This window comes from Biomphalaria glabrata, chromosome 15, assembly GCF_947242115.1.
Source record: "Biomphalaria glabrata chromosome 15, xgBioGlab47.1, whole genome shotgun sequence".
NCBI lineage: Eukaryota > Metazoa > Mollusca > Gastropoda > Planorbidae > Biomphalaria > Biomphalaria glabrata.
Window position 1 is genome coordinate 20,426,924 of NC_074725.1, and position 20,455 is coordinate 20,447,378.

The window sequence follows — 20,455 nt, forward strand, 5'->3', positions numbered from 1 at the left end:
ACAAAGGTGCAGAACTTTCTCCCTTAAAACTGGCCAAAAGATCTATCAGTATTTTAAAGAACTTTTGTTATTCTGTGAAGTAATGACTGAGTCATAGAGAATTTAGGGAACACTCTATTCTGTAAATCTAACATGATTTTAAAATGACAAATGACATCTACACAAATGTCCATGAGCCATCGTTTTCTATAAGAAATAAAAAGAACAACAACAATGACAGCACTCTCCCAAAATTGTAGCCTTAAATTGAATTCAGAGATTGCAAACCTGAACAGACCAATGTATTATGATGGAATAAATGTACTCTAACATGGTTATGTAAATAGAACAAATTTTTAAAAAATCACATGAGACAACTCTGGGAAAAAAAAACTGAGACTAGAGACACAGCACTAATTGATTTATCAAACTGAAACACAGAACTTGTTAAGGACATGTAAAAAGGCAGAACACTAGTTAATGACAGGTCAATGAAACATTGCAAAACAAAGTTCTGAGCCGGGCAGGAAACAGGGGCCATCCAACTCTGTCAAGCAGAAACAAAGGACCAGGTAAACCAACCACTCCACCACCCAAATTTCTAAAAACCTATCTTTTTGATCGATAATGTTCGCCAGTTCAACACTTTGCCACCCAGAGGTCACATGACCCATCAAGTCTCACCCACACTTGCCAATATCAATTTTTTACCAACAAGCCAAGACAAATAGCAATTAGGCTTTCAACAGGGCAAACTAAATGGCTCATTTTCAACAGAGCTACAGGACAGCATGAAGACAGAGAAGCTTCAGTGTTGACATCCTCAAGAACAGTTCAATGTGTCTCTCACCATCAGAAAGCACTGAGAAATGTTCAACGTGAAAACCACATGAAGATAGTGAGAGTTTAAGGAGTGGGTGAGTCACTTCCAAACTGAGCAACGAGACTAAAATGCTTTGTGTACAATCAACAATGCCACATATTTTTGGTCACCAAATGCATACAAATATAACAATGTCACAAGAAAAAACAAAAAAAAAATAAATAAAACTTAAAAAAAAAACAAATCTTATATATATTAAGTGTAATTGTATCCATTAGTTTGGATTAGTCTTGTAATTAAATGTATTGTCGACCTAGACATATAAATCTGTGCTCTAGAAATTTTTTGTACCAATGGTCTTGGTTTAGATTTCAGCTATGATCCTATCATTTGTTTGGATCAGTTGTGAAAGGGGAGGCAATAAGGGCATATATTGGTAAATGTTCATATTATCATTTTTTAAATGCATAAAAAAAAATTTCACTCTGTGCTCAGGATTCCTCAAGGGGACTAATTCAAGTTATATTACCACATCTGTCAAGTACTATTTCTTTCCCGTGTACAAAATACAAAACAGAATAATTAATTACCAATAGTTAATTAACTAACTGTTTAATTATTTGTTATTGATACTTGTTTTCTCAGGCAAAAGAGATAATTGTGCAAAATTTCAGCTTAATCCAAAATTGGGTTTGGTAGAAATAACGTGTGCAAACTTTTTACCAGACAGACAAAGTGAGTTGATATAAGCTTCGTCATAATTGACAAGAAGTTATTATGTTACAAAAACATGTTCAACACACATCTCAAAATATTCAAAGTTGTACACAACGTTGAATAAAAAGGTTATGGCAAAAACTTGTTTTGTTTACTGAAATTTATAGGCAACCTTGAGCCATTGTTGGATCATGGCATTGTTGAAGGTAAATGGTTCTACAGAGTTAAGAAAATAGTCTGTGTCCTTAGATTAATCTGTCATGAAAAAAAAAAAGTTCTTTTATTGCACATGTCAAGCAACAACAAAACTTTCAGTCAGTGCATGGTGGAGGGTCCAATGTGTGACTTGTTTGTCAGTGTGTGGTGGAGGGTCCAATGTTTGACTTGTCAGTGTGTGGTGGAGGGTCCTATGTTTGACTTGTTTGTCAGTGTGTGGTGGAGGGTCCAATGTTTGACTTGTTTGTCAGTGTGTGGTGGAGGGTCCAATGTTTGACTTGTCAGTGTGTGGTGGAGTGTCCAATGTTTGACTTGTCAGTGTGTGGTGGAGGGTCCAATGTTTGACTTGTTTGTCAGTGTGTGGTGGAGGGTCCAATGTTTAACTTGTCAGTGTGTGGTGGAGGGTCCAATGTTTGACTTGTCAGTGTGTGGTGGAGGGTCCAATGTTTGACTTGGTTGTCAGTGTGTGGTGGAGGGTCCAATGTTTGACTTGGTTGTCAGTGTGTGGTGGAGGGTCCAATGTTTGACTTGTTTGTCAGTGTGTGGTGGAGGGTCCAATGTTTGACTTGTTTGTCAGTGTGTGGTGGAGGGTCCAATGTTTGACTTGTTTGTCAGTGTGTGGTGGAGGGTCCAATGTTTGACTTGTTTGTCAGTGTGTGGTGGAGGGTCAAATGTTTGACTTGTTTGCCAGTGTGTGGAGAAAGGCAAGAATAATTCATTCATACACAATTCTTAGTAAAGGCTCTGTCAAGATAAACCTAAAAGGAAAAAAATTGGGGGGGGGGGGGGGGGGGATTGAAATAAAAAGCCCCATGTCTTGATAATCAAATTTGTTAGGTTCCATGTGGGCTTGACAAACAGCTAATCAAATCATGTATTGAAAACAAACAATAAATGTAGACTATTGCCAGGGTTACACCTTGGCTAATTTTAGGTCAACTCCTAACAACTGCTTTTTGTTTGTTTGTAAATTGTTCTCATGCTCTCAGTTAGTACTATCCAAACTTTTGTTAAGAATCAAAAAAACAAACCTGAAGCAAGGAAAGTTATGGAGCTTATTCAAAATGTGTTATTAATCTCCCTTTTTCTATGCTAAGAAATACATAATATGTGACTATCTGGTAAAAAAATATGGATGATATACAAGACATCCACTTTGTTAGCTTGGGGAAATCTTCTCTTTACACAACAAAATAGGTTTTGTTCCTCACAGATTTGTTTGATATTATATTGTAAAATAAAAGCAATGTAGAGTATATACAGGCTTGAGTCTGCTTCTGAAAAATAGTCAAGACAAACACAATAGGAGGAGGATCTATTTATAGATAGGCAAACAATACACTTGACACCAAGTAACATTTTGGAAAAAAAGTAATTTTATAGTTAAAAAAGGTGAAAACACAAAGCTGTAAGGCCAACATTTCCATTTGGTTGTAAAACTTTACCAACACCAGAGACTATTCTTAACTACCAAAAAGATGGTACTAAGATCCCTCAATACTCAGTGAAAGAATGAAAAGAAGTATAATGTGGTTCAATATAAAATGTGTGCTAACTGAACTACATACATAGTACATACATAAAGGCAGCACTAGGGACCACATTTTTAATGAGAGAAAAGAGTGAATTAAATATTAATATAACAAAAAGGAGTCTGATCAGAAAGATGTTTGTTTTAACATCTCCATGATCTAGAGGTTACTTTGCTTAGCACTGTGTTGCTGCTCGGCAGAGTTGTCGATCCAGAGGGTCACAGTTTCGAGCCTGTTTTCATTATAGGCTTATACTTGTAATAGGTATGCATCGTTTGTTGATTCAGAACTTAGCACATTTGTATAAACCAACACTACAGTAGATATTTCTACTTAGGAGGCAGATTTGTATTTATAGTTATTAAAACTTTCTCTCACTTAAAGTGAGTTTTAAACAACTTTTCTTGACTACCGGTACTACTAAACAAATTTACTGGTTGCAAACTTTTTTTTTGAAGGTGTTACACACTAACAAAAACAAAATATAAAACCAATAGACGAATAATTGGAAGCAACAACAAGTCCCTTGATTGGTTCATTGTTATCAACATTTAATACATAAATCTTTTGGCTAGGACAACTGCATTATATTAAAAGTTCTCTTTCTTTCCAGCTCCATGAATAATTCAAATTTTATGTGTTGCCTGAACAAGCCACAAGTACCAAGAATTTCCTTCTATCTCTTTTAGTATCTGACTTTAGAACAGCAAGCGACAAGGACTACATAGATTCTACGCTATTTGTGAATTGTTCCCTATGTATTGTTCTTGTCTAATACTGATACTCTGATTGTAAGCTTTTGTTGACATTCAATATCCCAGCCCCCATACAGAAAAGCAATACACATTTTTCATTTTGTTTAAGAAAAATAATCTAAATTTTACTCTGTGACAAATTTATGTTTCTAAAGAAAATCTTCCTTTGCAACTTCTCATAAGACTAAACAGGCCTATCCTTGTGCTATGAAATTGTCCACTGGCATAATATTGACTTTGAATACAAATATTTGTCTAAAAATGATAAATCTCAAAGAAAAAGATTCAATGGTTAGTTCTTTTCACAATTTTCGATCTAACTTACACAAACTGAATGCAAAAGATTCTAAAAACTCTTTTGATACAAACCAATATCCAGAATCATTCTTGCAAGTTCACCAAAACTGACAAAAGTCTCAGTGAAATTTAGCTCTTTAAATGTGATCGCTATTTGAGAAAAGTGAAGGAAAAAAAATACAGTGAAAATAGTTCAAACATGGAAACAAACGAAACAAAAAAAGAAGTTTATTTTACATCATCTTCCTGGTCCAGGTATCACAAATATTTTGCAAAATTATGTTTGAGTGAAGTGTCGTCTTAACATTGAGGGTTTGAATAATTCTGAGCCGAGAGTTTACCCACTTGGTCAGGTTGCCTAGCTACGACACTGAAAGCACCATCCCATTGACAAAAAAAAAAAAGCACATTCAAAAGCTAGCGATTAAAACAATAAATAAGTGGAAATGACAATGAAATTTATAATGGATTATATCACCTTAAGTTTTGTGACCTGTGAACCTGACACAAAGTTATAATGCTGTCAGTTGATTTATTTACACTGGGAATTCTTTGGGCCCTTGTCAGTTTATCCATAGCATCCATTGTATTGAAAACCTTTAACTGGAAACCTTCTTATCTTGTAATGATTATGTAAAAATAATGAGGTCAAGTACTTTAAGTGGAAACCTGATGTTTAAAACTATTTTCATTTGTAACCAAGCTTGTTGTTGTTTTAAGAAAGTACATTTATATATACCGCATCACCTAATGCAGTTCTCATTAAAAAAATCAAAAAATGATTTCAATGTAAGTAATCCAAAGCAGCAGGTGTTGTAAGTTATCCACATAATATCCAGTACTTCACATCAGTCAGGACTTATGAATGTTAAAAATGGTTTCTGAAAAATCCCAACAATTTTGTGTTGTGGTGTAATAACTTAAATACCAGGACCCAATAATGAAATTCTTAAATAATCACATTACAAAAATTGTTTCCAAATTCAATCGACTGTCCTATCAGGCGCCTCACAGAGGTCACCCTCATCATAAGATAAACTTTGTGTGTACAGATTGTCATTGGTTGCCGCAGACACACTTAGCACTGACCTTTGTCTCTCATCAGAATGTACTAGCTCTTGGTCGGATTCGCAGGTGTCACCTCGAGGACTTGATGATCCATTCGGAGAAGCAGAAAGTTTCTGCTGTGGAGGGGGGTGCTTAATAAGTTTGAAACTTGTCACTTGGTCACCGCTAAGCAGTGAAGATGATGAAGTGTTGGCCTTTGCGGATGACCCTGGGTGGAGACTGTCACCAAGTTCGCCAGAGTGGTTCAGGCGGTCACTTAAGAGCTTGTTGAACTCTTCCACCACAGGCTGATTGATCACCTTAAAGAAGTGGTCATCTGATGGCTGGAAAAGTTCTTCAGTTTCATCTTCTTCACTGATAGTTCTTCCAACCTGACTTGCATTTCTGGCAAAATCAGAATTGGGCTCCTTAAATCCATTTATAGATTTAGAATGAAACCCATCAGAGAAATCCATACGTGGTTTAAAAACTTTGCTATCAATCTGCTGGTCAGAATAGCCCAAGTCAAGTGACGAACTGAAAGCACTGCTGTCGAAATTCATAAAACTGTTTTCTCTTTTATACAGGGACACATCTAACACTGGGGGTCTTGGCAATCCATCTGTGGTGTCCGCTTCCAATGTCAAGTCTTTCCTCATGTTGCTAGAAGCACTGCTACTTGGAGCTTGACTTCTGCGGCTGGCAGGTGACTCTCCAATACTGTTGGTCTGAGGAGACTGCAATCCTAGTCCACGCTGGTCTAGTGAAGGACTCCTGTAAAACAGTTTAACATGAAACAATTTTCAACAGTTCGTCAATAAGGAAAATGAAATATAGTTTTTGTTAGACTAGCATAAAATAAAGCAATGAATAATTTTACTAAATAACATTTGTCATCATTTATCAGCAAATATAAAATAATATCTGTGGGTGTTATATAGTTATTATTTTAACTAATTCAGTCATGCTCTAAAACTTAATCAGTTTATTTTTTTAGGTATTGAAGGTACATTTATGCTAATTAATACCAACTAGAATTTTATTTTTTTTATTTCAACTTTGTGTTTTTATTTGTAATGATAAAGAATAATGGACAGAAACATTGATAAGAAAAGATAAGAAAAAAAAAAGTTGGGGGTTCCCTATGAAAAAAACAACAACTCAGAAACAACAAAAGAGTAAATCCTCAAACTTCAAATGAAAGACAGCCACTTACAAGCGAACACCAAGTCTCTGTTCCAGTAATGACTTGAGGTTGGGTAAGGTCTGCCGTAGGTCAGTGGTGCCAAGACCACAATAAAATCTTAACTGTCAAATAAAAAGACAACAGATTAGAACTATCCATACCATTGACACCATAGTGAGTACTTGTGGAGGCTTAACCTGTAATATGGACACTCCACTCTGACATTATGAAATAGTGACTGCAATTAAGGCTGAGTATTCATACGAAAGGGTTTGTAAGGAAGAATTGGTAGTTGCTTTTCAGAAAATAAATTAGAAGCATTTATCTTTCCTTATAAAATATGTTCTTGAGATTTCATGAGTAAAAATAAAAGAGTCAACAAAAGTAAATCTATTACTGTGAACACAACTTGATTACCTGGCTAATATTTTTATTGAGCAGAAACACAGCATAATTGTACTGAAACTTTTCTTTGCCTTTGCCATACAGTGGGAATCTGAAATAGGAACAAAGAAAACCAAGAGGCAATGAGAAATGGTCATTCAATTCTTGATAGATATGGTTATGACTATCTCCTCTGATCAGGCCTTCTTTAACCATTGCTAAGCACAACACACCTAACTCAAGAACTTGACAAGAGTTCCAGAATAATCTGATACTTTAGTACTGTTCCTTGTCAGCAGCTGACCTGTGTCCTTTGCCTGAGTCAGTAGTTCACACAAAACAGTTACAACAATACTATTTTTTTTAACTCTTTCAATCCATGACATAAAAAGGTTTCAATGTAGACACAATTCAAAAACTGTAAGAAATTATTTTATTTTTTCAAATAATTCTTTTTTTGAAGTAAACTATTAAAATGTAATCTCTGAGATTATCTTTCCTAGAAATATGTTTGGTCAGCCTAAATCAGGCAATAAACACATGAAAGATTTTGCAAAGAAAAATTTTGCATTTGCCTAATTTGAATCATAGACATTTATCCTATAAGAATATATATATATATATATTTTGATGAACCACCCAGATCTCAATATATATTTCTGCCCTGAAACCCTGTAGACAAAAAAAGCTACAACCAAGTCAAGGACTTGACAGCAGATTCATGTTGCCTGGAACTTCTTCCTTTCCTATTAAAAAAAACAACCAAACACTGTAGAATGTTTATTTGTAAAATGTTTTACATGTTTCAGATGTTCCTTCAGAGTTAAAAATAGTTTACTTCCTAATCCAAACCTCCTGCAGGACGACAGGGGATGGGAGCGGGCAGGGTTTGAACGCGAGATCATCGATAAATCCAAACGATAGTCCAGTGCGCACACTGCTCGACCAGGCAGCCACCTGTACAGTGGTATCACTGAAATACAGAGAACTGAACTTACACAAAATGTCATTTGCTGCCTATAAAGGATTTACAACTTCTAGAAACTGTAGAAATACAACAGGGCTATGGCCAATTTGTTTGAAAAGGCAACATGGTCGAATGACAAACTATCTACACACAGTGTACTCATTTCATAACAGTGGCCTCCCAAATGTCTGTTAACCCCCTACTCAGACATGCCTACCCCCAAGACCCAGAATGTGGAACACTCAGGTTGAAAATGTGGAATTTTGGGCCCCAATGTGGAACATAAATGCGTTTACGTTTGTCAGCCATACTGTACGCAATATAAATAAAACTTCCATTATAATTACTTTAATAACAATACTAGTTTGCTTCTTATAAATTAGATGTAAATATTTTAATAATTAAAAGTAAGAAAACCTTTCATTCATAATTATGTCCTTTGTTTGAAATCAATAGTTCTAACTCCTAAATGATGAATTCTAACTAAAATGTATTCTAATGACCTAGACTCAAATGTTACTATATCTATTTTTATTTGTTACTACTAGTACTGACTAGATCTAGATTATTCTAGATCTACTTGATTATCTATCCTTTTCTAGGGCTCTACTCTAATAACTATAGATGTCTCTAGTTCTAGATCTAAAATAATTTAAGAGTCTACATTTGACTTACTAGTCTAGACCTACATCTAATAAGTCCTCTAAGTCTAAGAACACAGATTATAAAAATAATATTATAGATCTAGATTAGATCTAAATATTAATGTCTAGATCTATAGACTTATTCAACTTATTGAGAACTAAATTTATTACATAATGATGATACATAGAAATCTAGAATCTAATCTTTCTATCTAGAATCTAATCTATCACCTTCCAAGTCTATTTCTAGATAGATCTAGATTTAGTATCATCGTCAAATCTAGTGCTATTCCTACTTTTACTTTTAGATCTAGAAAATAAACTAATAATTAATTTAGACTAAGTAATAATTTAAATAATACTACTAGATCTAAGTAGAATAGTAGATTTAGATCTATACTCAACTATACTGTACTATGACTACTATGTCTATAGCCTTATTTAGGCCTTAGCCTTACTGTGTCAGTGTGTCTAAGTTAATTAATTACATTTAGGTCTAGAGTAGTTTATGCTATTCGGACACCTATAGGCCCAAATTTGAAAGTTTGACTTTGACAGCGCATTATTTAACAATGGTTTGACATAGAAAAGAAAATGACATATCAAAATCTTCTTTAGTTAAAGGAGAATAAGGATAACTACTTATATTTGTTCCCCAAACCTATATTTGTTATTATATTTAAGGTCAAAGAGGCCGTGTGTTTTCATTTAATTCGGACACATTTGACCCACATTATTTGATTCCGGACACCATAATTTATTTCGGACAGTCACTATATTTAGGCATCAATAAACTCAGATTTTAATTCTATATTAACATTAACTAAATTTTAAGATCCCCAGGCATAGCCCCTCACATGAAATCATTACGATGTTTTCAAACTATGCATAAATACGAACACAAAAAATAAAAATATGAACACACTTATTCTACCAAAATTAGGTCACTGGAATAGTGATTTCTGCACCGACTTTTAGACTTATTTTATGTTTGTTTATTTTATGTGTGTTGAATGTTTGGGGTTTGCATGATTAGATGTGTGTTGAATGTTTGTGTTTTTTTTTTGTTTATTAATTTAATAAATTTCTAATACAGATGATCTTTTGTAGTATAGTAGGCCCCTACAGGTTACGATAGCCATTCTTGCCTAAGTGAATCCTCTATATTCTCTCTATATAAATCTAGATCTATCTAGTAGGTCTAGATCTAAGCATTTAACTTAATTCAATGTACCAAGCTCACTCCAAACATTTACCCATTCATTCTCTATTTAAAAAAACAACAACAAACGAACAAATATAATATAAGATCATTTTTATTGATGTCCAAAACTGGCTGTCCGAAATAAATTTTGGTAAGAAAATCGTATTTAATTCGGACACCGTATTAATTTTTTTTTTTTATAGAATTAGAAAACTTGGCTTATGAATCAAATAAATTAGCTCCAAAAACAGAATAAATATTGCCAGGCTCATTAGTATAGACTTAGCCAATCAAAAAATATAGTCTTAACTCTAGGAAGAGGTAAAATCATCCGGGTAACATAGGAAAAAACAACAATCTGACTAACAAATTTGAAATTCGTTTTTCTTACATAAAAAGACAGCTAAATGGAAGGAAATTGTGTCAAAGTCATTGGAAAATGGACAAGCACATTATACAGCGCGCTAGTTTTATAATAAATATTAAAATAATTATTTAATGACCACAAAAAACAGCGAATGTCCGAATTCATGTAATGTCCGAAATAAATAAACTACTATAGATCTAGGTCTTTAATTTAAATAACGTATTTTTTAAAAAATCCTTTTCTTAGATTACTTAGAAACCTAAGAAACCAGTTGAGTTAGTGTTAGAATAGTCACCTGAATAGTGAGTATTATCCTATTACTATTACTAACTAACTATTAGTATTAGTGACGTCTAGATCTAGTAATCTAGTATCTAGTCTAGACTAGTAGAGCCATTGTCGGGAAAAGAAAGGGATTTGAATGGAACAATTGGCTTATTAGCACTTACTAGATTCTAAGAATAGATCTAGATCTAGTATCTAGGCCTAGAGTATTACTAGATCTATGTCTAGATCTACTATGATCTAGCTCAACCTTATCTTCGTAAATTTAGGACACACCGGGTCCGGGAGAAGATGAAATGTAAACAATAAACACAGACCTATATATATTTTATTTTGCATTCAGTATTTTAATTTCGCATTATTAATAAATAATGAAAAATCGGCGATTTTTTTTTTTTTTGTGTTGGAATTCAGACTTGGCGGAACAAAAAATCGTGAATGCGGAACGGCGGAACATGTGAGCTTTTTTGATGCTTTTGCGGGACGGTTCCGCATAATGCGGGACTGTAGGCATGTCTGCCCTACTTTTCACCACTTATACAACTGACCTGTCACACATCCCTACTAGCAATCTCAGCTCCTTTATATGATAGGAATAAAGATAGAAAGTAGCTATACTAAATGAAGATGCTTAATGATAAAACTCTCGGAGAAACAAATCAACATACTCTCTGTCTTTCTCTGTCAGCTTACTGTGCACATGGTCGATGATGATGGAGCGAGAGCCTTTATGCACCATGGGATACCGCAGTGGCATGTCCATGAAATGAGATACCATCGTTGTCAGGTGGCAAGTGAAACCCAGCGCCACAGAAACCCGAACTTCATCTTGTCCTGTTAGGGGAGACAGACAAACGTTTATTCAACAGCAAATACAAACCAAAATTGATTTAATGGTCCTTAAAGTGGAATCAGAATGTCTTTTTTGGAACTCATCGATGCTGCCCTGAACATGAAAATGGTGTATTTACTAGGAACTACATGAACAGAGAGAGTTTTTACATCATTAAAAGTTGATGTATTTTTATTTTATGTCTTTACGGCCATGATAACAAAGGAAACAAATCTTCAAAAATCATAAAATTAATAATCACATAATCAGCATACTCAATGAGAACCGTTCAACCGAACTTTAAATGGTTAGAATTTATTTCTTGAAACATTTTAAAGACAAGATATCTTAGAACAACCATAAAACTGAGTCTTTGTCTGTTTCTCTCTATTGAAATTTTCACAATTAAGCTAAAAAAAAAAAGAGTATGTTATAAGATAGATGCAGTAAAGTTCCACTGTGTCTCAGTTTTTATAGACCAGCCTAGGCACAGGCTTGATATAACTGACAGAGTACCTGGCAGAAGGAAGCCTCCGAGCAAGATTACTGCAAATTTCTTACAAAGTTGAAGGATATAAGATTTGAGACCAATAGAAAATCCATTGCAGAGCAGGTGTAGGCGGCGAAATGAAAACCTAAATGGACTGAAAGTGGTAAAATATGTAGGTTGCAGCTGAGACTGTGTAGCTACATGAAATACTGGATTCCTCATTAATTTTTGGGCTCGAAGACATGCCTTATTATGGCCAACCACTTTTAGTTCACAATATAATGTCAAGTAATTATAATAGATGAGTGTCCTTAAATGGATGATAAAATCCTATCAAAGAATGCTGTATGTGGTCCAAAAAAAAAAGTCCATGTACTTTTGGTTCTTTTTTCTTCTTCTTCTTCTAGCCAGCTTTACAGCTCTTTTGCAGACTGTGCCAAGGAAAAAAAGTGTGCTGTTTTCTTCAGTTGTTCAGCACTGCCGTACAGGGTGTTGGTTATGTTGGGCTGTAGTGGGAGTAGGGTCTGCCTAAGGTGGATTAGGGAGGGGCATTCAAAGAGGTTTGGTTCTTTTAAAATGATTACATAACACACACACACAAAATAATTTAAGGACTTACAAATATTCTTACATTGCTTGCAATGAAAAAACAAAACAAATACTCAAATATTTTCAATTACTTTGTTTCAGACTAGTATTTCAAATGTATGATTTCAAAATTACCTTGATAATCTTCAGCATTTGGAAGTTTGACACCATTAATGTAGAAATTATGTTTTTCATCCTGAAATGAAACAAACAAATTCTGACATTTCAAATACATGATTCTCTTTTTCTTTATTATTCTACTGTGCCATTAATAGACACTGATAGTTGGTCGCCAGAGGTAACATTACTTAAGACAATGTTGAACCTGCCAAAACTTACCTCAGTAATTGGGTAAATGTAATGCACCATTTCACTTATGATTTGTTTTCTACGAAACAAGACCTGAGCATTCTCTTTGACTAGCATTTCTCTGAAATAATGCCAGAAGAAATGTTTATATTTATTTAAACACTATTTTCCAATTCAATTCTTATCATGGCCCGCATACTTTCATCTTACAACTTGAAATTTCAATTTTTTTTTCATTTTAATATTACGGCTGATGTGTAACAAATTCAATTTTTTAGTCTCCAAACAAATGATTCCCATTATTTGGTTTCAACAACAAAACATCCAGCTACATATCCTAACAATAACTATGAGTTAGAGCTTTCCTCGTAATATTCTTTGGAGCTAAAGACTCACACAGGAAGACAATACAAATGAAAAGGCTGTTGTTTAATAACACTGTTTAAACATTCCTTACCGAGACTGTATATGTTGCATTCTTTTTTCTTCTGCATCCTTCTCTGTTTTGGAGAGTTGATCTTTTTTCTCTTTCAACAACTTACCTATTAAATAAAAACATAACCATTATATATCAAAACGCAGTCATTTTTTTAAAATTTTTTGTACAAAGCTCAATACATCTGGCTTAAGAATAAAGTGTAAACAAAAGTCTCCAGTACTAAAACTAACATCGACTCTCTTGCTGTGTCCTGTATTGGTCCAGCGCATCTTGTTCCAACTGTTTCTGCTGTGTTTGCCAGAGAAGTTCCTTTCTAAGTTGCCGAACTTTCACGAGTAACACTTCTCTTGACAGTAACTGAAACAGGCACCAAAATAATAAAAACAAAATTTGAAATAATCTTTCGTAATACATTTTAAAATAAGGTTTGTGGTGAGAAACATTCGTGAGAAGTAAAGTGTAAAGTTATGGAGCACAAAGAGTTGTGTACCTTTTCAGAGTTTTCACTGGAGGACATCAATTTATCTTCAATATCAGAATGTATTCGTCTTACTGAGGCCCTAGTTTGTCTGATGGCCCTCTGGACTGTGTGAATTCTGCAATAAAATATAAACTTTTTAAAATGTAAAAAAATTAAATTAATGGCCAAAAAAAAAAAAGAAAAAAAAAAAAGAACATCCCATAAGTAGGATAGGTGTTTGACCCAACACATCTGTCGAATGGTAAGTAATGCTTCTATACTGTCCACTCAAGTCTCCAGCAAAATATGAATAATTTTAGTCTTGCCAGTCTAGTATCTCCATTAAAGAGTGAATGCACCTTTGATGTCTCCTAATGTGAACCCAAGTTTCATAACCATGTAACGTTAATTTTAAATGCTTCAAACATATTAATAAACTTTGATTAAGTACTAAGTTTTTATTACATTTAAGATTCTTTTTTGTTTTTAATTATTGCTTTTGAAAATATTAATCAGAAATGCTTTACATAAACATTGTTTCACTTCATGAATCGAATAAAAGACTCAACAACTATTCAACATTAAGATAAACTAACCTGGTGAGAGAGTTGATATTAAATGAAGGCTTTTGACTTGATTGATCCACCTTGACCACAGCAGGTAAATTATCCAATGGTACTTCCTTGTCTGGTATCTGTTAGAAATAACAAAAGAAATGATAGCAAAAAACAAAAAAAATAAATATTTTATTTAATTAATAATTACTCCAGAAAGTAATTATGTATTGTTCAAAACAAAATGTTATCGAAATTATAAACAATTGTTGGTTTTAATGGAAGTGCCTTAAGAACTAATGGATCACCAGTTAATTCATGAAAAGGAAAGATTGATTTACCCATTGATCCAGTTGTGGACTTGAGGCTTGTTTATCATAGTAGATGAATATGTTATTAAACATACCAAACAAAAGAGTATTTGGGGGATATTTAACTCCAGGGACCTGAAGCTGTAGAACATACAAAGAACACTATCTTAGGTTTAAATGCCAAATTTGATAAATATATTTCACATGCATAATTCAAGGCATTAAGGCTTATTTGTGATTCATGTTTAAAAAAAACAACAACTTAAATACCAAAACAAAGAGACTAATCATAAAAAAGCTGATAATTTACAATCTTTTTATATAAATAGCTTCGTTATTATTAAATAGACCAAACATCAAAATTTAATTTCAAAATCCTAGTGACATTTTGAATACAAATATAAATAAAAACTCCAATCAAGTGAAGTGAAATGATTCAATTTCTTTTCATTTACCTTATTGGAATAGAAGACTAGACCTGTTAGATAAACATGAGCAAGCAATGCAATCTTACAGACTTTCTCATAAGAGATCCATATTTTTAAGACCACAACTGAGTCAAAGTTAAGGATTAAATAAATCTAAAAACTACACATGCTAAAACTTACCATTACATTAAAAATGATATTTAGATAATGCGTAAAATGCATGCCACAGGATATAGAAGCTAATTTCTACAATCTTTCAGCTCCTAATTAATAACTAGGGTTACTTATTTATCTTCTTTCTTCTTAGTCAGCTATTTGCTGCTTAGCTGTTAGCACTTTTGCAGTTGGTGCCAAGGAAAAGTATCTTGACGCTTTTTTTACAGCTGTTCCCCATGCCCTACACAGTGTTGATTGTTATGATCATCTGCCCTGTAGATCACAAGGTCTGAAAGGGGTACTTTACTTCTACTATTATAGATGTAGATAGAAACTTATCTAGCTCAAAAAATGCTTTTATTGTTCAAACATGAAACACTCTTTATCTTATTCCATTAAGTCATTGGCTAACTTTAAAGAAAAAGATACATTTTGCAGTCTTGTCAACATCTGTGTCACATCTTTGTAAATCGAAATTTTGCCAGGTTGGATTCTAAATGAGATTTTGTAAAAAAATTTATTGTTCACTTGCTAAAAAATAAGTTCTAAAAGCAAAAATGAATGAGCGTGAAAAGTAAATATAAAAAGTATTAGTTTGCATTCATAAAATTATAAAGTAAAATAATAATTCGGATTTTTTTTCATAAATAAAATGAATTTTCATCGGAGCTATATCTATACAAAAACAAATCAAAGAAAAAAAAAAAAAGATTTTTCTTTTTGGTGTTGTAGGAAAAATGTGAATTTTTAAGTTCCTCATTATATTGTGTTACCACAAGAATAACAAACCTGCACTCTCTTACTAACTGAAGATCTTCACAGAGAGGAAGATTCACATTAGAACAATGCAATAGAATTTATTAATGAATAATCTTAACTATATATATAAATATATTATTTTTTAAAATTTGTATTCCTGAGAAAAGCTTATAACTTGTAGCTCAGAGGAACAAAACATCTCCTATACATATTTCATACTTACCAAAGAGCCTGTAATTTTCTCGCTTGTATAAAATGCTGAGGATAGAAACAATTGTCAAAGCTTAAAGTTTAGTTTTTTAACAATTAAATAATGTTAACATTTCAAAGACTTCCAAGTCACAATTCAATTAAAGATAATTTTGGTAGTGAGAAAAAAAAAAAAAAAAGCTAATATATTCGAACTGTTTCGAACTGATACTCTTCATTCTGAGTTTGTAGGAATTATAGAACACAAATGTTTTCATTAAAATAATACTCAATTCTTTGTCACCTGACGTTTTTCTTATTTATATGGAATTAAGCTTTTTTGTTTTTTTAATTTAGATACTATACTCTTTTTACATTTTCTTCAATTGAATATATATATATATATATATATATGCTTTATTGAAATAAAACCATACTGATAATACTTATAGTAAAATAAATGATAAATCGAATATTTTAATATTTTCTATTTGTCAGTATTATTATACTTTTTTACCTTTTGACTTTTCGTCTGTATGGAGTGTGAAAAATACTTCCAGATGTCTGAAATCACTGTCATGATACTTGGGGCAGTATAAATTACGTACAGCTATACTGTGTAAATGACGCAGACGTCTCTAGTGAAAGATAAAATTTAAGCCTCTTTTGTAATTAACACATTATATTGTTATCTTAAACATATGGGAAAAATCAATACTTAAATGGCTGAGTACTTTACTGTCAAGGAAATAGTCCTAGATCTAGAGGCAGTTAAATACACCTTGCAAGGATATGAAACATACAGATCTAGATCAGTGTTTTATTCTTTTCATTTACATTTATCGCTATCGCATTGTGCATGCAACATATTAAACGCAATTGTTCACCAAATTAAAATTTTAAATATATACTCTTTTACTGATAATGTTGAAAAAAAAGCCAATATATATCTATACTATAAAGAAGAAAGTAAGATGTATGTATCTATATTATAAAGTAGAATGTGAGGTGTATGTATGTATGTATGTTACTTATAGACATCAAAACCGCTTGACCAATCTTGATAAAACTAGGCAGGAATGTTCCTTGGGTACCAACTTAGACCGTAGTGTATGTATTGTAGCCCTAAAACAAACTTAAGACCCTCAAAAAAAATAAAGTTGTCCGACTCTATTACAGCTATAGTATTTTATGGATCTAGGCCATGTCTACAATGTTGACATGAGAAAAGATAGAAAGGATTTAGACCTAGATCTAATTTTAAGAAATACACTTTGCGCATATAAATTTTTACTTTGACACATGAAAAGACAAAAGAAGATCAATTTATTTCATTATATAATAAAATTAACCTTCAATTTTGTGTTTCAAAAGCATTTTTTACATTAATTAGTTCCTTATATCTGTGATTACAGATTTCCTGACGAACATTCTTTCATTAGACAATTCTGTAATGAATCGCGTACTAAATATTAATTCGTTTAATTGTTTACTTTATAATCCCATCCCTAGATCTAAAACTCTAATTCAACTCTAAGATGATAAAACTTCTCTTCGCACAGATAGTTTTATACTTTAACACATAAACATATTAATTGAAGTCCATTCATTTCATATTTTGATCAAATAAACATTCAAATTTGGTTTTTAAAGCTACATTCATTTACGAAAGCTGCGAAGCCGAGTTGAGATAGGCCTAGATCTATATTCATTCATGAATCGCGTACTAAAAATTATTTCGTTTAATTGTTCACTTTATAATCCCATTCATTTAACAAAGCTATCGCTCTTTTCGTTTGTAATAGATATGAATTTATCGGCTTCGGGTAATCCCATTTTCGCAAACCTAATTTTATTTTCGTAGCGAAAGAGAAAAAACTTGAAAGGATCATTAGTTAAGTTTAACATACATCTAAATCCAATCCACTAGATTAGTAAACACAAACTTAGACCCGAAGGCCGCGGGTAAAGTCTGGCGAACATCCTTTCATTAGACATTACCAAATGGTTACACATTAACAGTGATTAACACATCTCTCTACTGAGTCTATTCCTAGGCCTAGGTCTAAAACTCTTATTGAACTCTAAGATAATAAAACTTCTTTTCGCAAAGATAGTTTTATGCTTTAACACATAAACATACTAATTATTGTCCACTCATTTCATATTTTAATCAAATTAACATTCAAATTTGTTTTTCTAAAGCATTTTTAATACATTCGTTCGCTGTTCGCTAAATAAAGCTGCGTAGCCGTGTTGAGATAGGCCTATATTCATTCATGAAAAAAGGTCATGCATGCGCAACACAGAATGAACTCTATAAAAGGCAACTAGATTAGTGTAGATTTAGATCTATGTCTACCTCAAGATCTACTTTTTACTTTAACACATGAACATACAAAATTAAGTCTATTCATCTCAATTTTTAATCAAATATATGTAGGCCTACAAGCAAATGTTTTAATTTGAAAAAAAAAATAGATTTAAGCCTATTAGCTATTTTGATTTGATAGCTTCATTCACACCATTTTTACATTGACACATTCGCTTTACTTATTACATTATTATTTCGTTTAATTGTTTACAAAACACTCTCAGTGACTATATCGACAGTAATGCGCAAATAAAGACCCGCGGGTCGCGGGTAACATATGTCTAGTGTATGTATATATGTTAGGAATAGAAATAAAAACCGCTTGACCAGTCTTGATATATATATATTAATGATTATACAAGAATCAGATATCCTCCTATAGTCAATGTCGTGCACGCGTGAAGTTTTCTTTGTATTTAATATTGGTGTTTTAGCGTATGGGAAGTAGTTTCTTTTAAGTGCCTTTTGTTGTCTAGAATATTGTGTATGTGTGTGTTTACGTCATCCTTAGTTCCCGCAAGAGAGAGAAAGAGCTTCTTTTGTTAGCTGGGTAACTGGGTTTTTTTTTCCCCTGTTGTAAGGGGTGTTAGGCTTGGGATATAGGAAAAATTGTCGCCTTTCCGCCCTTGGAGCCGATCCTAGCTATCATTGATGAGCTGTAGGAAGTTATTGGTCTGTAGGGTGTTGCGAACCCTGCTTGACTGGGGCGCCATATTTTAAGGTGTGTGGTAGCTATTGTAAATAGTTTTATTATGTGTACTTGCTATTGTAACTACCATTCAGACTTCACCATTTTTATCATGTGATCTGTTCATTAAATTGTTAAATTTCCGCTTGGGTTGTTAACTAGTGTAAGTTCACTTATTGTTAACATTAATAGTGTTTGTGTTGAACAATTGCCTTTTAGTTACTAATGTTTAGTTGACTAATGTTTATTTGGTGCTCGTAGTTCTGTATGTTATTATCTGTTGGTTCTTGCATTATACTGTTCGGGGTGGGGTTACGGGACCGTAATATCATACCCTATCTAAGCGACTAAACCCACCTGACAGTCAAGATCTAAGACTAGTCCAAGTAAGACTCTAGAGATATCTAGAATTCACTCTCCATCCATCTCAGATAGGAAACATATATTCACGACAAACTACATTTAAGAACTCAGAAGAAAATTATGACCTAGATCTAGAAATCTAGGGAGATTAGATCTATCTATATCTGCTCAAACTTCTATTTTTAGTTTCTCATTTTAGCTCTTATTCAGTCTTATGTTTATGTTACTAATACCACAGTAATCACTGTGCCTTAGCCTTGAGTGGCTTGAGCCTACATCATGTTCATTAACAGTAACAGCGCTCTCTGAATTAAATTATTACCTAGACTTAGTTTAGATCTATTATAGTTATATATTATATATAGATCTAGACCTAGAATCTTATCTAGTCTAGATCTAAATTATTCTAAATCTAGAATTTTCTAGATCTAAGTACTGTGTAAAGACAAAAGTGTAGTACACAGGTCATCACAGTCAGTGAGTCACATTGTATGATTGTACTTTGTAGTAACAGTGGAAGTGTAGGAGTGTAGTGAACTGTAGTGTAAACTGTAGACTACAGTAGAATCTAGACTAGATCTAGATGATAGATGAAATAGATCTAATAATAAACTTAAATTTAAATAGATCTAGAATCTAGATGATAGTAGCTAGACATCTAGTAGATCTAATAACTAGGTCTAGATTAGTAGATACTGATAGAATCTAGAGATCTAGATTGACTAGATCTAATTAACAGAATTATTAATAAAAATAATAATTAATAGGCTATTACATAAAAAATATTAAAAACTAAGTTTCTATTATTTCTAACCTGAAAAGTTTGTAAATTGAATGGATTTTTTACAACACAGAAAAAGTCCGTTGATTGCATTTTCCGGATCTATATAGAATATAGATCTAGTTACTCACACATTAAAAAAGGAAAGCTTTATAAACATGTTTTATTAGCAAATAAAAACAAAATCTTGTTGTTTATGTTTAATTTAAGGGGCAGGGATGTGTGAGGCCACCATATTTTGATCACATGACTTTAAGGGTCAGGTTGAAAAGTGTAAGTTTCTTTGTGTAGATCATAGACTAGTCTAGAATGTCTTTTTTTTTTTTCCAAG

General features: G+C 32.8%; 1 protein-coding gene and 1 long non-coding RNA gene across 3 annotated transcripts in view; one reads left to right on the forward strand and one right to left on the reverse strand.

Annotated features, from left to right (window-relative positions):
* Positions 1 to 6,092, forward strand: part of LOC129923141 (uncharacterized) — a 29,155-nt gene extending 23,063 nt beyond the window's left edge. For both annotated transcript variants that reach the window (XR_008775080.1, XR_008775082.1), the window contains exon 3: positions 5,954 to 6,092. This is a non-coding gene — a long non-coding RNA (uncharacterized LOC129923141). The remainder of the gene's footprint in view (positions 1 to 5,953) is intronic.
* On the reverse strand, positions 1,769 to 20,383 carry LOC106071703 (UV radiation resistance-associated protein-like). The gene is made up of 16 exons (XM_013231864.2): positions 20,158 to 20,383; positions 16,436 to 16,556; positions 15,953 to 15,987; positions 15,400 to 15,463; positions 14,842 to 14,939; positions 14,417 to 14,527; positions 14,118 to 14,215; positions 13,552 to 13,657; positions 13,292 to 13,418; positions 13,080 to 13,164; positions 12,653 to 12,743; positions 12,449 to 12,509; positions 11,072 to 11,237; positions 6,970 to 7,048; positions 6,583 to 6,674; positions 1,769 to 6,140 (listed from the first exon to the last, which is right to left on the reverse strand). The coding sequence occupies exons 1-16, from the start codon at positions 20,215 to 20,217 to the stop codon at positions 5,303 to 5,305; spliced, it is 2,232 nt and encodes a 743-aa protein (XP_013087318.2). The 5' UTR covers positions 20,218 to 20,383; the 3' UTR covers positions 1,769 to 5,302.
* Between the last annotated feature and the right edge of the window lie 72 nt (positions 20,384 to 20,455).

Bases quoted from the DNA above. Each gene is read 5' to 3' on its own strand.
- LOC106071703 (XM_013231864.2), bottom strand. From the start codon at position 20,217: ATGCAATCAACGGACTTTTTCTGTGTTGTAAAAAATCCATTCAATTTA. The intron at 15,464-15,952 runs GTAAGTATGAAA...AATCTCATTTAG, and splicing joins AGAAAATTACAGGCTCTTTG to AATCCAACCTGGCAAAATTT. The intron at 14,940-15,399 runs GTATCTTTTTCT...ACTTTGACTCAG, and splicing joins TGTTGACAAGACTGCAAAAT to TTGTGGTCTTAAAAATATGG.